Raw genomic sequence first — 20408 nt, 5'->3', positions numbered from 1 at the left:
TTCAGTCCATAACATCAACTAAAGGAACCAAGACTCTTTGATAAAATGGCTAAATTCAGGGCTGGGGCAGAGAAAATACATGAGTGTGGAACTTCTTGTGCCAGAGAGAAAAAGTGCCCAAAGAATGATGAGGATGAATCATTGAAATGACACACAGATTAAAAGGGTTCCCACTGGACAAATTTGAGCATCAAAATAAGTAATAGTAGTAATTAATTATAACCCATCAGATGAAATAAACCATGAGCTCATGTGAATATATGAATACATACATAAACAAATTACAAGCATAATGAGGAATGTGATATTTATATGGTTTAAAGGTACCTCTCCAGGCCGGGTGCAGTGGCTCATGCCTGTAATCCCAGCACTTTGGGAGGGCAAGGCAGGTAGATCACCTGAGGTCAGGCATTTGAGACCAGCCTGCACAACATGGTGAAACCCTGACTCTACTAAAAATACAAAAATTAGCCGGGCGTGGTGGCACGTGTCTATAATCTGCCACTGATTAGGTGTGTGATTTTCCCAAGCAGGGGATAATAGTAGTACCTATATCAAAGGCTGTTATGAGGATTAAATGAGCTAACACATAATCGTGCTTTTTTTTTTTTTTTTTTGAGACAGAGTCTTGCACTGTCGCCTGGGCTGGAGTGCAATGGCACGATCTCGGCCCACTGCAACCTCTGCCTCCCAGGTTCAAGTGATTCTCCTGCCTCAGCCTCCTGAGTAGCTGGGATTACAGGCTCCTGCCACCACACCTGGCTATTTTCAATAGAGACGGGGTTTCACTATGTTGGCCAGGCTAGTCCCAAAAACCTGACCTCGTGATCCACCCGCCTTGGCCTCCCAAAGTGCTGGGATTACAGGCATGAGCCACCGCACCCGGCTTTTTTTTTTTTTTTTTTTTGAGATGGAGTCTCTCTCACCCAGGCTTCATCTCAGCTCAGTGCAACCTCCGCCTCCTGGGTTCAAGCAATTCTCCTGCCTCAGCCTCCCGAGTAGCTGAGATTACAGGTGCCTGCCACCACACCCGGCTAAGTTTTATATTTTTAGTAGAGACGGGGTTTTGCCATGTTGGCCAGGCTGATCTCAAACTCTTGACCTCAAGTGATCTGCCTGCCTCAGCCTCCCAAAGTGCTGGGATTACAGGCATGAGCCACTGTGCCTGGCCTCAAATTCTTAGAATACTGCCTACCACATATTGAATGTTCATTAAATCCTAGGTATAGGACAAGGGTGTTGGCTCATGCCTGTAATGCTAGCATTTTGGGAGGCTGAGGCAGGAGGATCACTTGAGCCCAGGAGTTCCAGACCAGCCTGCGCAACATAGCAAGAACTCTCCTCTACTAAAAAAGATGACTGTGGCTGCAGTGTGGAGAACAGATTGTAGATATATGATACTACCTACGATTTTATTTATTTTTTACTTCTTATTTATTTTTTTGAGATGAAGTGTTGCACTGTTGCCCAGGCTGGAGAGCAGGGGCACGATCTCGCCTCACTGCAACCTCTGCCTCCTGGGTTCAAGCAATTCTCCTGCCTCAGCCTTCTTAGCAGGTGGGATTACAGGCACCCGCCACTACGCCCAGCTAATTTTTTGTATCTTTAGTACAGACAGGGTTTCACCATGTTGGCCAGGCTGGTCTCAAACTCCTGACCTCGTGATTCGCCCGCCTAGGCCTCCCAAAGTGCTGGGATTACAGACGTGAGCACCACACCTACTCAGTTGTTCTGTATACCATTACATGTTCAGCAACCCTAATCCAACCATCTGAAATTAAAATGCTCCAAAATCAAAACTTTTTGATCATCAACACGATGCCACAGTAGAAAATTCCACATCTGACCGCATGTAAAAAGTTGTAGTCAAAATTTTGTTTGATACACACACAATTTTTTAAATTGCATAAAATTACCCCGAGGCTATGTGCATAAGGTGTATACGAAACATAAATGAATTTCAAGTTTAGCCTCTGGCCCCATCCCCAAGATAAAGAGCCACAATCTGAAACAGTTCTGGTCTTAAGCATTTGGGATGAAGGATACTCAACCTATACCCAGTTTTCTACACGACACTACTTATGAATATCTTTTAAAAATTTCTTTATCCCTACTTGTTTTCTGTCTTCCCTACCAGAATATAATTTTCACGAGACCAGTATCTGACAAACACACGTGCTACATATTCAATCTTTATCGAATGAATTTAATATTTTCCAAGTTTTCTATAATTAACATTACTTCTATATTATTAATTTTATAGAGAATCCAAATAGCATTTTATTAAGTAGACCATTAGTCGGTCCGAGTTCAAATTCTGCTACTACAGCAAACTATATGTAGGACTCAAGGCAAGTTTCTTTTTTTTGAGACGGAGTCTCGCGCTGTCGCCCAGGCTGGAGTGTAGTGGCGCGATCTCGGCTCACTGCAACCTCCGCCTCCCGGGTTCAAGCGATTCTCCTGCCTCAGCCTCCAGAGTAGCTGGGATTACAGGCGCGTGCCACTACGCCCGGCTAATTTTTGCATTTTTAGTAGATCCGGGGTTTCACCATGTTGGCCAGGCTGGTCTCGAACTCCTGACCTCAAGTGATCCGCCTGCCTCGCCGCCGAAAGTGCTGGGATTACAGGAGTTAACCACCACGCCCGGCGGAGGCAAGTTTCTTAATCTTCTTTCCTCACTTGTAAAACTGGAATACTGTCCATTTTCATAAGGTTAAATCATACAACACAGGTAAAAGCGCTTCAGTACTCAGCGAAATTTTTCTAACGTAACGAAAAACTCCTCGTTGCTCCTTGCCTTGCCCTTAACCTCAACGCTTCAGGTCCCGACCAATCTCTCGGAGACCTCAGAGGGAGCCGCTCTAGCCGCCTTCCGCCACGGAGTGCAGGGACAGCCGGGAAGGGGACGGAAGCCGGAGGCCAGAGCACGCACTTCCTCCCTCGCTTTCCTCACAGCCAATCGCCCACTGGTGCCCCACCCCTTCCGTTCTGGGAAAACTCGAGCACCCAGAACGGCTTCCGGCGGGAGCTGTGCAGCTCCTTATCATGGTGAGTTGGCTGTAGGGGTAAGGGTTTCGGCTGTAGCTGATTCGGTTTATCTTATTTGGTCCCGAAGCGGCCTTGAAATCCCTCAGCCACCCAGAGGAGGGGTCATTGGAGTTGAAGTCGGGCCCCTTGGCAGGAGCGGCTGTCTCCCAAAATGTTCCCCTTCAGAGTTCTGGTCCCTTTCGGTCCCTCACCTGTTCCGCAGGCGCTCACGATCTAGGCCCCGCTGCAGGCAGAGCCTTCAGCTCCTGGCGAGTTTCTGACTTCCCTCTGCCGAGATTTCTTTAAGGTAATAAAAGTTTTTGCCAGCGTCAACAACTAGGCCACCAACAAAAGATCTGAAAACAAGTCCACAGCAACAACTGTAATAGTGATTCTTAGAGCAGTGGCGATAACGCCAGCGGAGGGAAGAAAAAGGGTTAGTAATAGGGTTTTAGGGCAGACGTCTCACTCTGCAACTTGGCTTTACTAAATATTAAGTAGCCTGATTACGGCAGCAAATTTCATAAGTGCGGTAACTACAGAAAGTCAAGGTGTTGGTAGGACATTTTATTGCTGCTTTATTTCTGGGTTTGTAGAAACTAATGGAAGACCCAGTAGACGTTATGGTTGTTGGGATATGGTGTTTTCTCTCAAATTTGTTAGAATTAGTCATTCTTTGCCTTTAGAGCTCAAATATATAGCTCTGAACTTTAAAGATAAGCAGTTGGTTGGGATTTCAAGTGTCCAAGTGGCGTGTGCCTTTTGAAAATGCATTTATTAGAAAAATTTATGGAGTACTTATTGATAGCCTACGTATGAGAAAGAGACCACATTTCTGTGCCTAAGCTTTTGTCACTGTACTAAGTTTTTTACTTAAGTGGATATGGTCGGGAAAATGCCTCATTCACACACTTTATGTTTTGTAAATTTTCTGTAATCCTTTTGCACACAGAAAATGGGTCAAAGTTTACACTTTTTGGCTAATGATCAAATAGCCTTCAGTTACGCTCTTCTTCAAAACATTCACCATTGTGAAGCCTGTAGCCAGAGTTATATTTCTAAAATTTGAGCACATCACTCCCTTACTCAAATTTTCTCCTTTTTTTTTTTCTGTAGCACTCAAGATAAAGTCCTGTTTAGCATGGCATACAAAGCCACTCATTATCAAGCTTCTTACTTTTACAGCCTCTTTTTTTGTTGTTGTTTTCGAGACGGAGTTCCGCTCTTGTTGCCCAGGCTGGAGTGCAATGGCGCGATCGCGGCTCACCACAACTTCCGCCTCCCAGGTTCAAGCGATTCTCCTGCCTCACCTTCCCGAGCAGCTGGGATTACAGGAATGCGCCACCACGCCTGGCTAATTTTGTATTTTTAGTAGAGACGGGGTTTCTCCATGTTGGTCAGGCTGATCGCGAACTCCTGACCTCAGGTGATCCTCCCGCCTCTGCCTCCCAAAGTGCTGGGATTACAGGCGTGAGCCACCGTGCCAGGCCACAACCTCTTTTTTTTTTTTTTTTTAATGCATACATGTATGCAACATCCGTATTTCAGCCACAGTGAATAGCTTGCAAATCATGCTGTATTAATTGAGCCTTTGTACCTAATTTTCATATGCTCTTCCATCCCCAGAATTGTTCTCTGTTCTCTATCGGCTGTCCTTATCAGAATAACCCTTATATATCCTTAATTATTTTTCATGAACCTTTCCCTCATGTTCCAGTATCCTCTTAGTTGCTTCTCCTTTGTGCTCTGGTGGTACCTTGTGCTTTTATACACACAAACACACACACACACACACACACACACACACCAGTTTTGTTACATAAAGCTGCACAAAACGAATACATACAATAGAAACTTAACTTGCCTATAATACTGATGATTTGAAGGGAGTTGAAGATAAAGGGATAAGAGACTTAAAATTCAGAGGTCTTTCAGATTATACACCTTCATTAACTCACAGCCCTAATTTAAGAAAGTAAAACTTGAATCTCTTGTGCTTTTTACCAGTAACATCTGTAATCCTTACAGACGATGTTAAAGTTGTGTATTTATTTGTCTTTCTCACTTTCTAGACTGTAAGCTCATTGAGAGCAGGACCTATGTATTTCACCCTAATTCCCAGAGCTTTGTACAGTGCCTGGCCCAGAGGAAGTTTTCAATAAACATCTGTTTTATAAGACACTGAAAACTTATGGCACTATATCTTTATGCTTGAAACATTAGTATTAGTCATGCAGGGAAACAGTATTTAAGGTTTATTTTAAAGGATATTGAGAAAAGGTTTTGCGTTTATTAAGAACATGCTATGTGAAAACAGTACTTTCTTAGAAAATATAAAGAAAAATACAAATAAGACGTCTGTTTTATAAAGCACTGAAAACCTATGGCACTATATCTTTATGCTTGAAACATCAGTATTAGTCATGCAGGGAAACAGTATTTAAGGTTTATTTTTTTAAATATTTTAAAATAAAATATTGAGAAAAAGGTTTTGTGTTTATTAACATGCTGTGTGAAAACAGTGCCTTCTTAGAAAATATAAATAATATAAATATATAATATTAAAAATATAAGTATATAAAAACAAAATATAAAGGAAAATAGCCCTTGTCATTAGTGAAGTTACTAAAATTACAAAGCAATGTAACAAGTTGAAGGCTTTACTTTGGTTAATGCAAAATAAGTGGCATAAAAAACACTATAGTTTGGAATGATCTAGGAAGACTTCATTTAAGAAGTGAAACATGAAACTAAGTACTTTGTGCCCCACTCTAATACTCTTAATCTAATACTTGTTTGTCATTATATGAATAAGAGCTTGGGTTAGACAGATCTGGCCTTTTCACGCAAGAGTGGTCATGAGACAAAAGAGTAGACTAGTTTAACTGAAGTTGAGGGTTTCTATCTGGAGTAAGAGATAAGACTGGAAAGAAACAGGTTAAGTCATTGAAAACCTGGAAATTCAGGTTGTAAAATTTGGAGTTTATTCTGATAGCAATGGAGAGCCAATATAATTTTGGGAAGAGTGATATGACATTAGGATTTTTTGTTTTATTTTCATTGTCAGGATGGCATCAGAAGTGGCTTTCTGCCTCTTAGAAACCTTGTTGATTCTCTTAACCTGAAACTTAAAGTTGGCTAGGGTTAAACAGAAGATGTCCAAAATAACAGTATTAAGGAGAATTTTTTAAATCTTTGGAACCAAAATAACTCACACATAATTCTTTAAGAAAAGAATATATATAATATGTACATACACATATATATAATATTTATACATATGTACATTTATTTATGTATTTATTTATTTATTTTGAGATGGGGTCTCGCTCTGTTGCCCAGGCTGGAGTAAAGTGTGATCCTGGCTCACTGCTTGACTTCCCGGACTCATGTGATCCTTCCACCTTGGTGTCCTGAGTAGCTGGGACTACAGGCATGTACCACTATGCCTGGCTAATTTTTTTCTTTTCAATTTTTTTGTAGAGACAGGGTCTCAGTATATTTCCTAGGCTGGTCTTGAACTCCTGGGCTCAACTGATCCTCCTGTCTCAGTCACCCAAAGTGGTGGAATTACAGGCATGAGCCACCATGGCCAGCCAAGAAAAAAATATATTTATTGGTCAGGCGCAGTGGCTCACGCCTGTAATCCCAGCACTTTGGGAGGCCAAGGCGGGCAGATCACGAGGTCAGGAGATCAAGACCATCCTGGCTAACACGGTGAAACCCCGTCTCTACTAAAGATACAAAAAAAAATTAGCCGGGCGTGGTGGTGGGCACCTGTAGTCCCAGCTACTCCTTCACTGCAGGATGGGGCTGCGACAGAGTGAATATCCTGTTTGCCGTGTAGCCTATATTTAAAATCAGACTGTCCTCCTCAAAAGCAGCTGGAACTGAGGTTCAAGAGATGGATGTGACTGTGTATAGGGAGAGGCATACCATTTTTATTTTTAAAGTATCAACAGAAATCATGATTTCACATTAACAATACAAAGTTGCAAAAGCAAATGTGAATAATGAGCAGGTACTGATTTGGCCAGCTTTATAAATGTGTAACTTTTAAAACTGGGTTATTCATCTTTTTAAAAATAGTTTGTGGAAGCTCATTGTGTATAGAGAAAATTGGCCTATTGTCTGTTGTGAATTACAGTTTTTTTTCAGTTTGACCTTCTTAAAGTTTTTTTCCCCCTTAAGGGTATTACATTCGCCCATGAAATTATATAGTAAAATCAATCAATTTTTTTCCTTTAGAGCTTCTTGGGTTTTATGCCCTATTAAGAAAGGCTTCCCCCAACTCCCAGATTATAAAATAATACATCTAGACTTTCTTCAGTCAAGTACTCTATAAATCTGTATTTTATTTTTAAAAATTACAAAAGAGTAAGGAGTAACGGTAAGGGTGAAACATTACCTTGATCAAAATACCATTTATTGACCGGCTTATATTTTCTCCCACTGATATTGAATACTGCTTTTCTCATAAGTTAATTTCTCATATGTGTTTGAACTCTCCGTTCTGCTAAGGCTTTCCCATGTGATTTCCTAAACTTGGGTGGTTAATCCCCTCTAGTTGCCACTTGGTCTCCTCTCTCACTGGTGAGCCCTATCTTTACTATCCCCAAACTAACTATACACTAGCAGGGCCCAGGGAGACTAGCCAGGATGTCAGATACTTTGACTGAATGCCTAAGAGAGAATCTCAGGGGTTTTACTATAATAGTTGCCTGAACTTACTTTCTTTTTGAGACAGAGTCTCACTCTGTCACCGAGGCCAGAGTGCAGTGGCACAATCTTGACTCACTGCAAACTCCACCTCCCAGGCTCAAGAGATTCTCACGCCTCAGCCTCCTGAGTAGCTGGTATTACAGGTGTGCACCACCATACCCAGCTAATTTTTATCTTTTTAGTAGAGACAGGGTTTTGCCATGTTGGCCAGGCTGGTCTCAAACTCCTGGCCTCAAGTTATCCCTCTGCCTCGGCCTCCCAAAGTGCTGGCATTACAGGCATGAGCCCCAAGCACAACCACATATATAGCTTTAATTAGGTGAATTTTCAGTAGAAATTTCCAGTAGAGCTATTTGGCAAACTATTTCTTTTTCACTTCAAGTTGCCTTATCCATTTAAAAATAAAGAGTGTGGTCTGGAGCTAAAAAGCCTGGGTTTGAATTTCTGCTCAGCCATTTACTAGCTCTGTGACTTTGGATGACTTACTAAAAGTTGTCTCCACCACATAGGTTTATTGTGAATATTAAATCCATAAATACACATAAAGTGTCTAGAATAAGTGCTTGATGTATATTGAGTACTTAATATTGGTTATTATTACCACTATCTCATACCATATCATAGGAACCACTATATCATGTCATAGGAACTCTGAAGATGATTAAATATCTAAATGCTGATTTGTATATGTTTGTTTGAAAGGGGACAATTCATCTCTTTCGAAAACCACAAAGATCCTTTTTTGGCAAGTTGTTACGGGAATTTAGACTTGTAGCAGCTGACCGAAGGGTAAGTTATTCCTTAACCCCAATTTTAATTATTGCACAAACAACATTATAACATTGAAGAAAGATAATTTTTAAGGCCAATAGAAATCACTCCTGATCCTGCCACACTGTTTTCATTTTTCTATGTTGGAAAAGTATTTTTTTAGTGTAAAATTGCAGTTGTTTGGTGTTAAATTGTTTTACTTTGGTAGGAAGCTTCTGTTAAAGTTTTGATTCTAATTCTGAAGTGTTTTAAAGAAAAATGGTTTTGTGGTTGCTTTTTGTTATTAAGTTTTCAAAAAATTAAATGGATCCAATCTAAAGCCATGTTTTCTCTTTTATTTATTTTTTTTTTTGAGATGAAGTTTCACTCTTGTTGCCTAAACTGGAGTGCAATGGCATGATCTTGGCTCACCGCAACCTCTGCCTCCCGGGTTCAAGCGATTCTCCTGCCTCAGCCTCCCAAGTAGCTGGGATTACAGGCATGGGCCACCACGCCCGGCTAATTTTTTGTATTTTTAGTAGAGATGGGGTTTCACCATGTTGGTCAGGCTGATCTCGAACTGCCGACCTCAGGTGATCCGCCCACCTCGGCCTCCCAAAGTGCTGGGATTACAGGCGTGAACCACCGTGCCTGGCCCATGTTTTCTCATTTTTAATGTAGGGCAAGAAAAATATGTTTTGAGACTGTAAATAAAAAGATGTAATTGCCATCCTTTTAGGCCACCAATGTAAACCTTCTAGTTACTGTGTTTCATGCTTCTCATTGTTGTCTAAATGATAAACTCTCTGAGGGAAGTGACTGTCTCTATTTTGCTCACCTTTTTATAGAAGTACAATATAAGCATTCAGTAAATATTTGATGACTTTTAAGTAAAGCCAGCTTCAATGAAACAATAATAAGCAGTACCAATGGGCACTCCAATTGAAACTCTGCCATATTTTCACTATTTTTCAACTCCGTTATCCTCATTTGCTTCCTTATCCAACTTAGATTCTATGCTCCATCATTATCATTTCCCTCCTTTTTGTTCTTTTTTTTTTGAGATGGAATCTTGCTAAATTATCCAGGCCGGTCTTGAACTCCTGGGCTCAAGGGATCCTCCTTCCTCAGCCTCTTGAGTAGCTGGGATTACAGGGGTACACCACCACTCCCAGCTAGTATGATTTTCTTTTATATGTTCTCAACTCTTTTGTGCTCCCCTTCCCTCTGTCTTAATTCCTGGAAAATCCCTAACCTTCATTAAGTTCACTTTCTTTCTACTCTGTACTTGGATCTAAGCAACTGAATGTAACCTGAGAGAAACAAAACCATGCGACTGGTCTCACTTTGAATTCATGATCAGACAGACCATTAGTGCTGCCTATTAGTGCTCTTTCATTTTATATTTCCTTTGTTCATTCAATTTTCCAATTTCCTAGATGGCTGTTTCATACGATGTTCTTTGGTTTCTATCCTCAAGCTTCTAATACCTTCTTCATCCTCACCCTAACCTGATGATCTTGCTTCCTGTTTCACCAAGGGAAAAGAAGTAATCAGAAGAAAACTTCTACATCCTATCATTAGCACATCAGCCATCACTCCGCCTTCCCTCCTATTTCTCTGGACAAGCTTTCAGTTCTCCTCTATAAAGGCAATCCTTTCACTTGTTGCCTACTGAAAGATGATGTCCCTATAATTGTTCGATTTCTTACATCATTGTTTTTCTTGCATCATGCATCATTCTCCTCTTTCTTGCATCGTAATTACATGTTATAAGTTCCACTCTCAGGGCTGCTTCATTTCTCAGCTTCCTTTTGTAGCAAACCTACTTGAAAGAATTATCAGTACATTGTGTTCACCTTCTCTTCTTCCCATCTTTATTAAACACATACCAGTTAGGTACTTGTGCCCACTAATTCACATAAACAGCTTTTACAAGGTAACCAAAAACCTCTGCGTTGCCAAAATCAAGATTTTTCCTTATTTCTCACCTTACTTGGTTGATGTTGAACAGCCAAGGTCAGTACTTTTTTTTTTTTTTTTTGAGACAGAGTCTCGCTCTGTCGCCCAGGCTGGAGTGCAGTGGCACAATCTCGTCTTACTGCAACCTCTGCTTCCCTGGTTCAAGCGATTCTCCTGCCTCAGCCTCCCAAGTAGCTGGAAATAGAGGTGCCTGCCACCACACCTGGCTGATTTTTTGTTTTAGTAGAGACGGGGTTTCACCATGTTGGCTAGGCTGATCTTGAACTCCTGACCTCCACCCGCCTTGGCCTCCCAAAGTGCTGGGATTGCAGGAGTGAGCCATTGCACCTGGACAAGATTACTAACTTTTAGGAACATCATCATGCCCTTTATTCAGATTCACCAGTTGCTTACATTTGGCCCCATTTGCTTCATCATTGTCTCTATAATATGTACTTATAGAGACAAAATGATATGCATATGTATGTGTATTTTTCTCAACTATTTGAGAATTTCTATGTCAGAATTTATTTTCTCTTGAACAACTCTCCTTCTGGAACTATTCTTTTAAACTTGTATACTATAATAACTTAGCCGATGACAATTTTGGTAGATGTAGAAAGTGTGACACAGACTTTTTGAAGGAAGTTATGTTTATTCCTTTGACTATCAGAGTATAAATTGTAGCAACTTGAACAGACTCCGTGAAATTTATCACTTCTGTACACATAAGAGTGATTTTTATTTTCACAGTCCTGGAAGATACTGCTCTTTGGTGTAATAAACTTGATATGTACTGGCTTCCTGCTTATGTGGTGCAGTTCTACTAATAGTATAGGTATGTCACCTTTGTATTTTTATGGAGTTGTTATTTTTACTTTTATTTTTCTCATTGGAAATAAAGGTATATCTTACATAGAATATATTATTCTGAAATGTATATAACTCAAATGATTTAAATAAGGGACTGTATTTAAAACCTCCCTGTAAACTGTAAACTTTTGTTCATTTGTTAGGATTGTAATTTTTTTTTTAAGTTTTTTTCCTTTTAAAATATATTTTAAAACAGAAATGGGGTTTCGCCATGTTGCCCAGGCTGGTCTCAAACTCCTGAGCTCAAACGATCTACCCACCTCGGCCTCCCAGAGTGCTGGGATTACAGGCGTAAGCCACAATGCCTGGCCATTTTCATTTTAAATAAGCTGTTATTTTTTGAAAAATCATTAAATCTATCTGGAGATTTTTTTTTTTTTTTTTTGAGACGGAGTCTCACTCTGTTGCCAGGCTGGAGTGCAGTGGTGTGATCTTGGCCCACTGCATCCTCCAACTCCCTGGTTCAAGCGATTCTCCTGCCTCAGCCTCCCAAGTAGCTGGGATTACAGGCACGTACCACCACGCCTGGCTAATTTGTGTAGTTTTGGTAGAGATGGGGTTTCACCGTGTTGGCCAGGATGGTCTCGATCTCCTGACCTTATGATCCACCCGCCTCAGCCTCCCAAAGTGCTGGGATTACAGGCGTGAGCCACCGTGCCTGGCTGGAGATTTGTTTTTAATGTAATAGATTAAAACTTTAATTTATGCAGTTTGTAAGTTAGATTTTGAGGTTTGTTGGCTTTTCCTTAAAAAGGGAATTCTGTAATTTTTTTCTTATATCTTTTTATGTTTTTTATTGCATTGTTCTTTTGTTCAGTTATTCAAACAATACATTTGAAATAGCGCTGAGATTACAGAAGCAGGCAGAAAAATGGTAACAGGGCTTTTGAACATTCATTGCTTCATTTTTCCTAATGGAGAAATCAGGTTGGGAAGTAAGCTTTTCTACCAACCAACTTTGGCTACATATATTTATCAGATTTACTAGATAACTGCCAATATATGAGGTTGGCCCGTGACTCAAAAGTTTTTTTGATAATGGATACCCCTGGTAGAAATAATTTTGGTAACTTGCTGTATTTTTTTAGAGGGGTCAGTAATACTTTTAATCATTTTTTTGTTGTTTTTCAGCTTTAACTGCCTATACTTACCTGACCATTTTTGATCTTTTTAGGTAAGTTTTTAGGAAATCTTAATGTTTTGGAGCCAATAAGGAACTTGGTAGAAATGTGGTATAGCCATACAATTCAGCAATAAAAACAGCAACTACTGATATCTTACAAGAAAACAATAAAAACATTATGCTATGAAGACAGTCATAAAGGACCACATATTTTATGATTTCATTCATATGAAATGTCCAAAACAGGCAAATCTATGGAGAGAAAAAGTAGATTATGAAGAAGTTTTCTTTGCTTAAAGGAAAGTAATCTACTAAATAAGTAAAATTACCAACATAGAAGAAACACACAAACAACAATAATTAGAGACATAACAGTAATTAGAGGGCAGGTGGGGTGGCTCATGCCTGCAATTCCAGCACTTTGGGAGGCCGAGGCGGGTGGATCACTTGAGGTCAGGAGTTTACGACCAGCCTGGCCAACATGGTGAAACCCCGTCTCTTCTAAAAATACAAATAGCCAGGCATGGTGGTGTGTGCCTGGAGTCCCAGCTACTTGGGAGGGTGAGGCATAAGACTTGCTTGGACCCAGGAGGCGGAGGTTGCAGTGAGCCGAGATTGTGCCACCACACTCCAGCCTGGGCAACAAGAGCGAAACTCAGTCTCAAAAAACAAAATATTTATAAATTTCATTATATTAAAGTTAAAAACTCTAGGTAGCAAATGTCACCATAAACAGAGAATAACCTGAGAAGACATTTGTAATTCATACCTCAAAGGGCTAATTTTGCTAACATTTGAAGGGCCCTACAATTTAAGACAAAGACCAAGAAAAAGAAAAGGAAGAAAAAAATTATAATTCATACAGAGAGTTTGCAGAAAAGGAAATATAAATGACACTTATGAAAAGTTGCTTATCTTCACTAACAGTAAGAGAAATGCAAATTAAAATTACTCTGAGATGCTGTTTTGCCTGTCACGTTGGGAAAGCTTAAAAAATTTGAGTATACCTGTGTCGTTGAGTGTATTAGGGAAACATGTGCTCTTTTGTTTTTTTAAAAATGGCTTTATTTGGCCAGGCTTAGTGGCTCACGCCTGTAATCCCAGCACTTTGGGAAGCTGAGGAGGGTGGATCACAAAGTCAGGAGTTCGAGACCAGCCTGGCCAATATGGTGAAACCCCGTCTCTACTAAAAATAACAAAAATTAGCCAGGCATGGTGGTGGGCATCTGTAGTCCCAGCTACTCGGGAGGCTGAGGCAGGACAATTGCTTGAACCTGGGAGGCAGAGGTTGCAGTGAGCTGAGATCGCAGCACTGCACTCCAGCCTGGGCGACAGAGTGAGATTCCATCTCAAAAAAAAAAAAAAAGGCTTTATTGAGATACTATAACTCATATGCCTTAAAATGACTTTTAGTCTCTTCATACATAGAGTTGTGCATTCATCACCATAATCAACTTTACAATATTTTCTTTCTTTTTTTTTTTTTTGAGACGGAATCTTACTCGGTCACCCAGGCTGGAGAGCAGTGGCATGATCTCAGCTCACTGCAACCTTCGCCTCCCAGTTTCAAGCTATTCTCTTGCCTCAGCCTCCCAAGTAGCTGGGAATACAGACATGCACCACCACGCCTGGCAAATTTTTGTATTTTTAGTGGAGACGGGGTGTTGCCGTGTTGGCCAGGCTGGTCTCGAACTCCTGACCTCAAGTGATCTGCCCACCTTGGCCTCCCAAAGTGTTGGGATTACAGGTGTGAGCTACCACGCCTGACCTACAATATTTTCCTTGTCTCAAAAAGAGACCACTCGCCTTAGCTATTACTCTCCAGTCATTCCGTTCTCCCACTCATTCCATTCTCTTCTCCAGCCCTAGGCAACCACTGATCAGTTTTTTCTCGCGATAGATTTGCCTACTCTGGACATGTCATATAAGTGGAATCATACAATATACAGTCCTTTATGACTGTCTTCTTAGCACAATGCTTTTCTGTTTTGTTGTAGCATATATCAATAGTTACTCTTTCTTTTTTTTTTTTGAGTTAGGGTCTTACTCTGTCACCTAGGCTGGAGTGCAGTGGCGTGATCTTGGCTCAAGTGATTCTTTTGCCTCAGCCTCCCAAGTAGCTGGGATTACAGGCATGTACCACCAGGCACGGCTAATTTTTTGTATTTTTATTAGAGACGGGGTTTCACCATTTTGGCCGGGCTGGTCTCAAACTCCTGACCTCAAGTGGTCCACCCACCTCGGCCTACCAAAGTGCTGGGATAACAGGCGTGAGCTACCGTGCCTGAGCAATAGGTATGTTTTCCTCTAAGAGTTTTATAGTTTTTGCTCTTACAATTAGGTCTTTGATTTTTTTTGTTGTTGTTTTTGTTTTTTTTAAATGGAGTCTCACTCTGTCACCCCAGGTGGAATGCATTGGCATGATCTTGGCTCACTGCAGCCTCAGCCTCCCAAAGTGCTGGGATTACAGGCATGAGCCACCATGCCCAATTAGTTTTTGTATTTTTAGTAGAGACAAGGTTTTCCCATATTGAACAGGCTGGTCTCGAACTCCCAAACTCAAGTCATCTGCCTGCCTCCGCCTCCCAAAGTGCTAAGATTATGGGCGTGAGCCACTGTGCCCTTTGATCCATTTTGAGTTAATTTTTTTTTTTTTTTGAGATGGATTCTCGCTCTGTCGCCCAGGCTGGAGTGCAGTGGCGCGATCTCGGCTCACTGCAATCTCCGCCTCCCAGGTTCATGCCATTCTCCTGCCTCAGCCTCCTGAGTAGCTGGGACTACAGGCACCCGCCACCACGCTTGGCTAATTTTTGGTATTTTTAGTAGAGACAGGGTTTCACCGTGTTAGCCAGGATGGTCTCGATCTCCTGACCTTGTGATCCGCCCGCCTCGGCTTCCCAAAGTGCTGGGATTACAGACGTGAGCCACCGCACCCGGCCAAGTTAATTTTTTTAAATGGCGTGAGATTGGGGGTTCAGATTCATTCTTTTGCATGTGGATAACCAGTTGTCCTATCATCATTTGTTGAAAAGACTACTTTCCCCATTGAATTGCCTTGGTACCCTTGTCAAAAACCAGTTCACGGGCCAAGTGTGGTGGCTCATGCCTGTAATCCCAGCACTTTGGGAGGCCAAGGCAGGTGGACCACCTGAGGTCAAGAGTTTGAGACCAGCCTGACTAATATGACAAAACCCCATCTCTACTAAAGTACAAAAATGAGCCGGGCATGGTGCCATACACCTGTAGTCCCAGCTACTCAGGAGGCTGAGGCAGGAGAATCGCTTGAACCTGGGGGGACAGAGATTGCAGTAAGTGAGCCGGAATCGCACCATTGCACTCCAGCCTGGACAACAGAGTGAGACTCCATCTCAAAAAACAAAACAACAACAACAAACACCAGTTCGCTGTAACTGTGAATGTTTATTTTTGGATTCTCAGGTCTGTCCCATTGATCTGTATGTCTGTCCTTTATGCCAGTACCATCAGTCTTGATTACTGCAGCTCTGTAGTAAGTTTTGAAATTGGAAAATGTGGATATTCCAGCTTTGTTCTTTTTCAGGATTGTTTTGGCTAAACAGGCATTCTTTTTTCTCAGGCTGGAGTGCAGTGGGTTGACCTCGGCTCACTGCAGCCTCAGCCTTTACCTCCTGAGCTCAAATGATCCAGCTCAGCCTCCTGAGTGAGTGGTACCACAGGCTTGTGCCACCACGCCTGCCTAATTTTTTGATATTTTGTAGAAATGAGGTCTTCTTATGTTGCCCAGGCAAGTCACAAATTTCTGGGCTCAAGTGATCCTCCTGCCTTTCCCTCCCAAAGCGTTGGGATTACAAGCATGAACTACCTGTCCTGGCTGGAAACAGGCACTTTTATACATTGCTGGTGGGAATATAAATTGGTGCAGCATCTCGAGGGCAATTTGGCAATATCAATTAAATTTATAAATGCCCATAACCTTAAACGTAGCAGTTCCTTTTCTAGTAATTTATGCTGCAGATATATTCCTGTGGTTAAAAATGAGTTGCATATGAGATTATTCAGTACAAAAGATTGGAAACAGTATATGAATGATGAAATAATGGGGCATGTATACCCCATATTTTGGTATGTATATATCATAGAATTCTCAAACTTGACCATACATCAGAATTACTTGGAAGGTCTTGTTAAAATACATATTGCTTCATTTCCAGAGTTACTGATTCAGGAGGCCTAGGGTAGGACCCAAGAATTTGCATTTCTAGCAACAGATGAAACTGATCCTGCTGGGTATAGGGAACCCACTTATCTGTGTAATTAAATATTATGTAGCCTTAGACAATGAAGTCAAAGCATTTTATGGTTTTGAGGTCCTAATGAGGGGAAAAAGCAAGATACACAACAGTGTATATAGTATGCTGCAATTTGTATTAAAAAGGGGGAAAGAATAAGAATACGTACATGTATACACATCCACACACTACACTCATTCATTTGCTTGTATTTGCGTAAATATACATAGGAAAGATAAACAAACTGATAATAATAGGTGTCTTTGAAGAGGAAGACTCTGGCAGGGAGACAAGTTTAAAATCTTCCCACTATATATCTGTTGTAAATTTTGAATTTTAATTATATAAATAACTCCAATTTAAAAATAAATAAAAAGCAGTTTAAATATGTTACCGCCAAGAGTGGTGTCTCATGCCTGTAATCCCAGTGCTTTGGGAGGCTGAGGCAGGAGGACATTTGAGCCCAGGAGTTTGAGGCTGCAGAGAGCTATGATCTTAGCACTGTACTCCAGCCTCAGTGACAGAGAGATACCCTATAGACCAGGCACAGTGGCTCATGCCTGTAATTCCAGCACTTTGAGAAGCCAAGGTGAAAGGACTGCTTGAGCCCAGGAGTTCAAGACCAGCCTGGGCAATACAGTGAAACCTCTTCTCTACAAAAAATTTTAAAAATTAGCCAAGTTTGGTGGTACACACCTGTAATCCCAGCTACTCACTGAATAGTAGGCAGTAGGATCACTTGAGCCCAAAAGGTCAAGGCTGCAGTGAGCTATGATTGCACCACTGTAATCCAGTCTTGGGTCTTGGTGACAGACTGATACCCTGTCTCAAAAAAAAAAAAAAAAAAAAAAAAAGGATTTTATTTATTTATTTTTGAGACAGGGTCTCATCCTGTCACCCAAGCTAGAGTGCAGTGGCACGATCTTGGCTCACTGCATGCAGCCTCCACCTCCCGGTCTCAAGCGATTCTCCTGTCTTAGCCTCCCGAGTAGCTGGGATTACAGGCACCCACCACCATGCCCGGCTAATTTTTGTATTTTTAGTGGAGATGGGGTTTCACCATGTTGGCCAGGCTGGTCTTGAACTCCTGACCTCAGGTGGTCCTCCCGCCTCAGCCTGCCAAAGTGCTGGGATTACAGGCGTGAACCACCGCGCTCAGCCCATGCATGTACTTTAAAAAGTTACTTTGGGGAATAGTTACTAATGTTACCAACCATATTTGATAACAAACTAACGGTAATAAAAATAGTCAAATTTTAAAACTAAAGTAATAATGTTTCCCTTATGTCTTAAGGTTCATAAGGAAAATCTTTTCATTTAATTTGAGGAAGTTTCTTTCTTTAGAGGCTCACAATCTGCCATATGAGTTAGCTATCGCTACATAACGTTTCATATGACAGGTGTGATTTAGATTCATTTAGAGCTTCACTAATATCCAAACACAGAAGAAAGTGGTTATTTGATTTTAGAATTTTAAGTGTTAATAAATGCTACTGTTTTACAAAGAGGTGTAGAAATATATTTTATTGGAGAACATTAATACCAAAGTGGTGTTACTAAACTATGGAAATTAAAATGATTTACGCATATAAATAAAATCAAACATATTGAATGATTTGTTAATAAATGGGTACTGATTTTTCAGATTTATGTAGTAATGGGAAGTAAATTCGATCAGTGTACCATATTTCATCAAATATTAGATGCCAACAGTTTTAAGACAAATACTTATTTTATGTGTCCCCAAGAAAAATGCTGCTAATTCAACTGTGATGTACTGTAAGTTGTAAGACTAACCCTGATTTGAGGATTATTAAGATGTGAAAAAACATGTACTTCTTAAAATTGATGAATTATAGAAAAATTTTCAGAGATTTTTATCCATTTTTAAGGGTAAAATTTTCAAAAGTTAATATTTAGACACTGAATTTTTCAGATTTCTTATTATTAACAAATCTTATCTATAGAGTATTATTTACAAAGAAAAATTTTACAATTAATAATTGAAGCTTTGGCCGGGCGAGGTGGCTCACGCCTGTAATCCCAGCACTTTGGGAGGCCGAGGCTGGCAGATTCCCTGAGCTCAGGAGTTTGAAACCACCCTGGGCAACATGGTAAAAACCCATCTCTACTAAAATACCAAAAAATGAGGTGGGCATGGTGGCGCACTTTTGTAATCCCAGCTGCTTGGAAAGCTGAGGTGGGAGAATCGCTTGAGCCTGGGAGGTAGAGGTTGCAGTGAGCCAGGATTGTGCCACTGCACTCCAACCTGGGCGACAGAGTGAGACTCCGTCTCAAAAAAAACCCATAAATAATAAATTAATGATTGAAGCTTCAATTGTATATTTCGTTTTTCTTTTCTTTTCTTTTCTTTTTTTTTTTTTGAGACAGGATATTACTCTGTCACCCAGGCTGAGTACAGTGACATAGTCATGGCTCACTGCAGCTGCATTCTCCTGGGCTTAGGCGATCCTCCTACCCCAGCCTCTGGGGTAGCTGGGACTACAGGTGTTCACCACCACACCTGGCTAATTTTTGTGTATTTTTGTGGTGACGGGGTCTCGGCATGTTGCCTAGGCTGGTCTTGTACTCTTGGGCTCTCAAGTGATCCACCTGCCCTGACCTCCCAAAGTGCTAGGATTACAGGCATGAGCCACCACGCCCAGCCTAATTGTATATTTCTGACTGCAGAAACTCATTTGGCTGCCTTTATCCGATGCAATTTCAAAAATCATTCATCCATTCAAAACCAACCTAGATTATTTGCTTAACTTCAATGTAAATACCATATTCTTGCTGCTTACATGAATTGGAAGTGAGATTAGCACACTATATGAACCCTGTCATGATGAGTGTGAAGTACTCTCAAGGAGTTAGCCAGGGCTCTTTTGATTGCAGCCATCAGACTTCCACTGGAGCTATATTGGGGGAGCAAAGGTGTAGGATACTTAATTCTACAGATTCAGGGGTGTTAATGGAATCTGAGGGCAGAGGTTTAACTGGGCCCCATTGTAAGAATCAAACTTCTCTTTATCTCTCATCTCTGTTCCCTGTACATGGACACTGTTGAGCTATTTTCTTCCTGTAGGTCAGCCTTCCCTACTCGCAAATCCAGGGATAGAAATACAAATACTACTCCAAATTTTCAAATGTGCATTTCCATCATTCAGGAAAGCAGCCAAATTAAGCCTGGAATGCCTTGGTTGCAGTTCCAAATTCTACTTTCAAATCCAGAGCAGCATTTTGACGCAGCTTAGGTTACATGCGTCAGGTGCCTATCTGTGGATGAGTCAGCTGTGGCCAGGGAGTAGGGTCATGTTAAGAACATACCAGTTCTCAGCCAGGCACGGTGCCTCACACCTGTAATCCCAGCCCTTTGGGAGGCCGAGGTGGGTGGATCACAAGGTCAGGAGTTCCTGACCAGCCTGGCCAACATGGTGAAAGCCCATCTCTACTAAAAATACAAAAATTAGCCGGGCATGGTGGTGCATGCCTGTAATCCCAGCTACTCAGGAGGCTGAGGCAGGAGAATCACTTGAACCCGGGAGGCGGAGGTTGCAGTGAGCCGAGATCGCGCCATTGCACTCCAGCCTGGGCGATAGAGTGAGACTCCATCTAAAAAAAGAACATATATCAGTTCATGCTGTAATATAGATGGAGAAAAAAATGAAGGATAGTTAATA

General features: G+C 41.2%; 1 protein-coding gene across 9 annotated transcripts in view; it reads left to right on the top strand.

The window, feature by feature from the left end:
- Window positions 1-2896: 2896 nt before the first annotated feature.
- SLC30A6 (solute carrier family 30 member 6) overlaps window positions 2897-20408 on the top strand; it is a 58200-nt gene continuing 40688 nt past the window's right edge. For 3 of the 9 annotated variants that reach the window (XM_055108083.1, XM_034952900.2, XM_034952898.2), the window contains exons 1-2: window positions 3055-3334; window positions 8452-8538. Coding sequence is in view for 5 of the 9 variants with exons in the window: in XM_055108080.2 (XP_054964055.1) it covers window positions 3046-3048; window positions 8452-8538; window positions 11215-11299; window positions 12466-12508; window positions 14633-14752 (338 nt within the window). In the remaining 4 variants the exon portion in view is untranslated. The other 6 variants (XM_055108080.2, XM_055108081.2, XM_055108082.1 and 3 more) reach the window with 6 other exon arrangements.

The sequence above is a fragment of the Pan paniscus genome, chromosome 12 (assembly GCF_029289425.2).
Source record: "Pan paniscus chromosome 12, NHGRI_mPanPan1-v2.0_pri, whole genome shotgun sequence".
NCBI lineage: Eukaryota > Metazoa > Chordata > Mammalia > Primates > Hominidae > Pan > Pan paniscus.
This window is presented reverse-complemented; position numbering and strand designations above follow the sequence as displayed.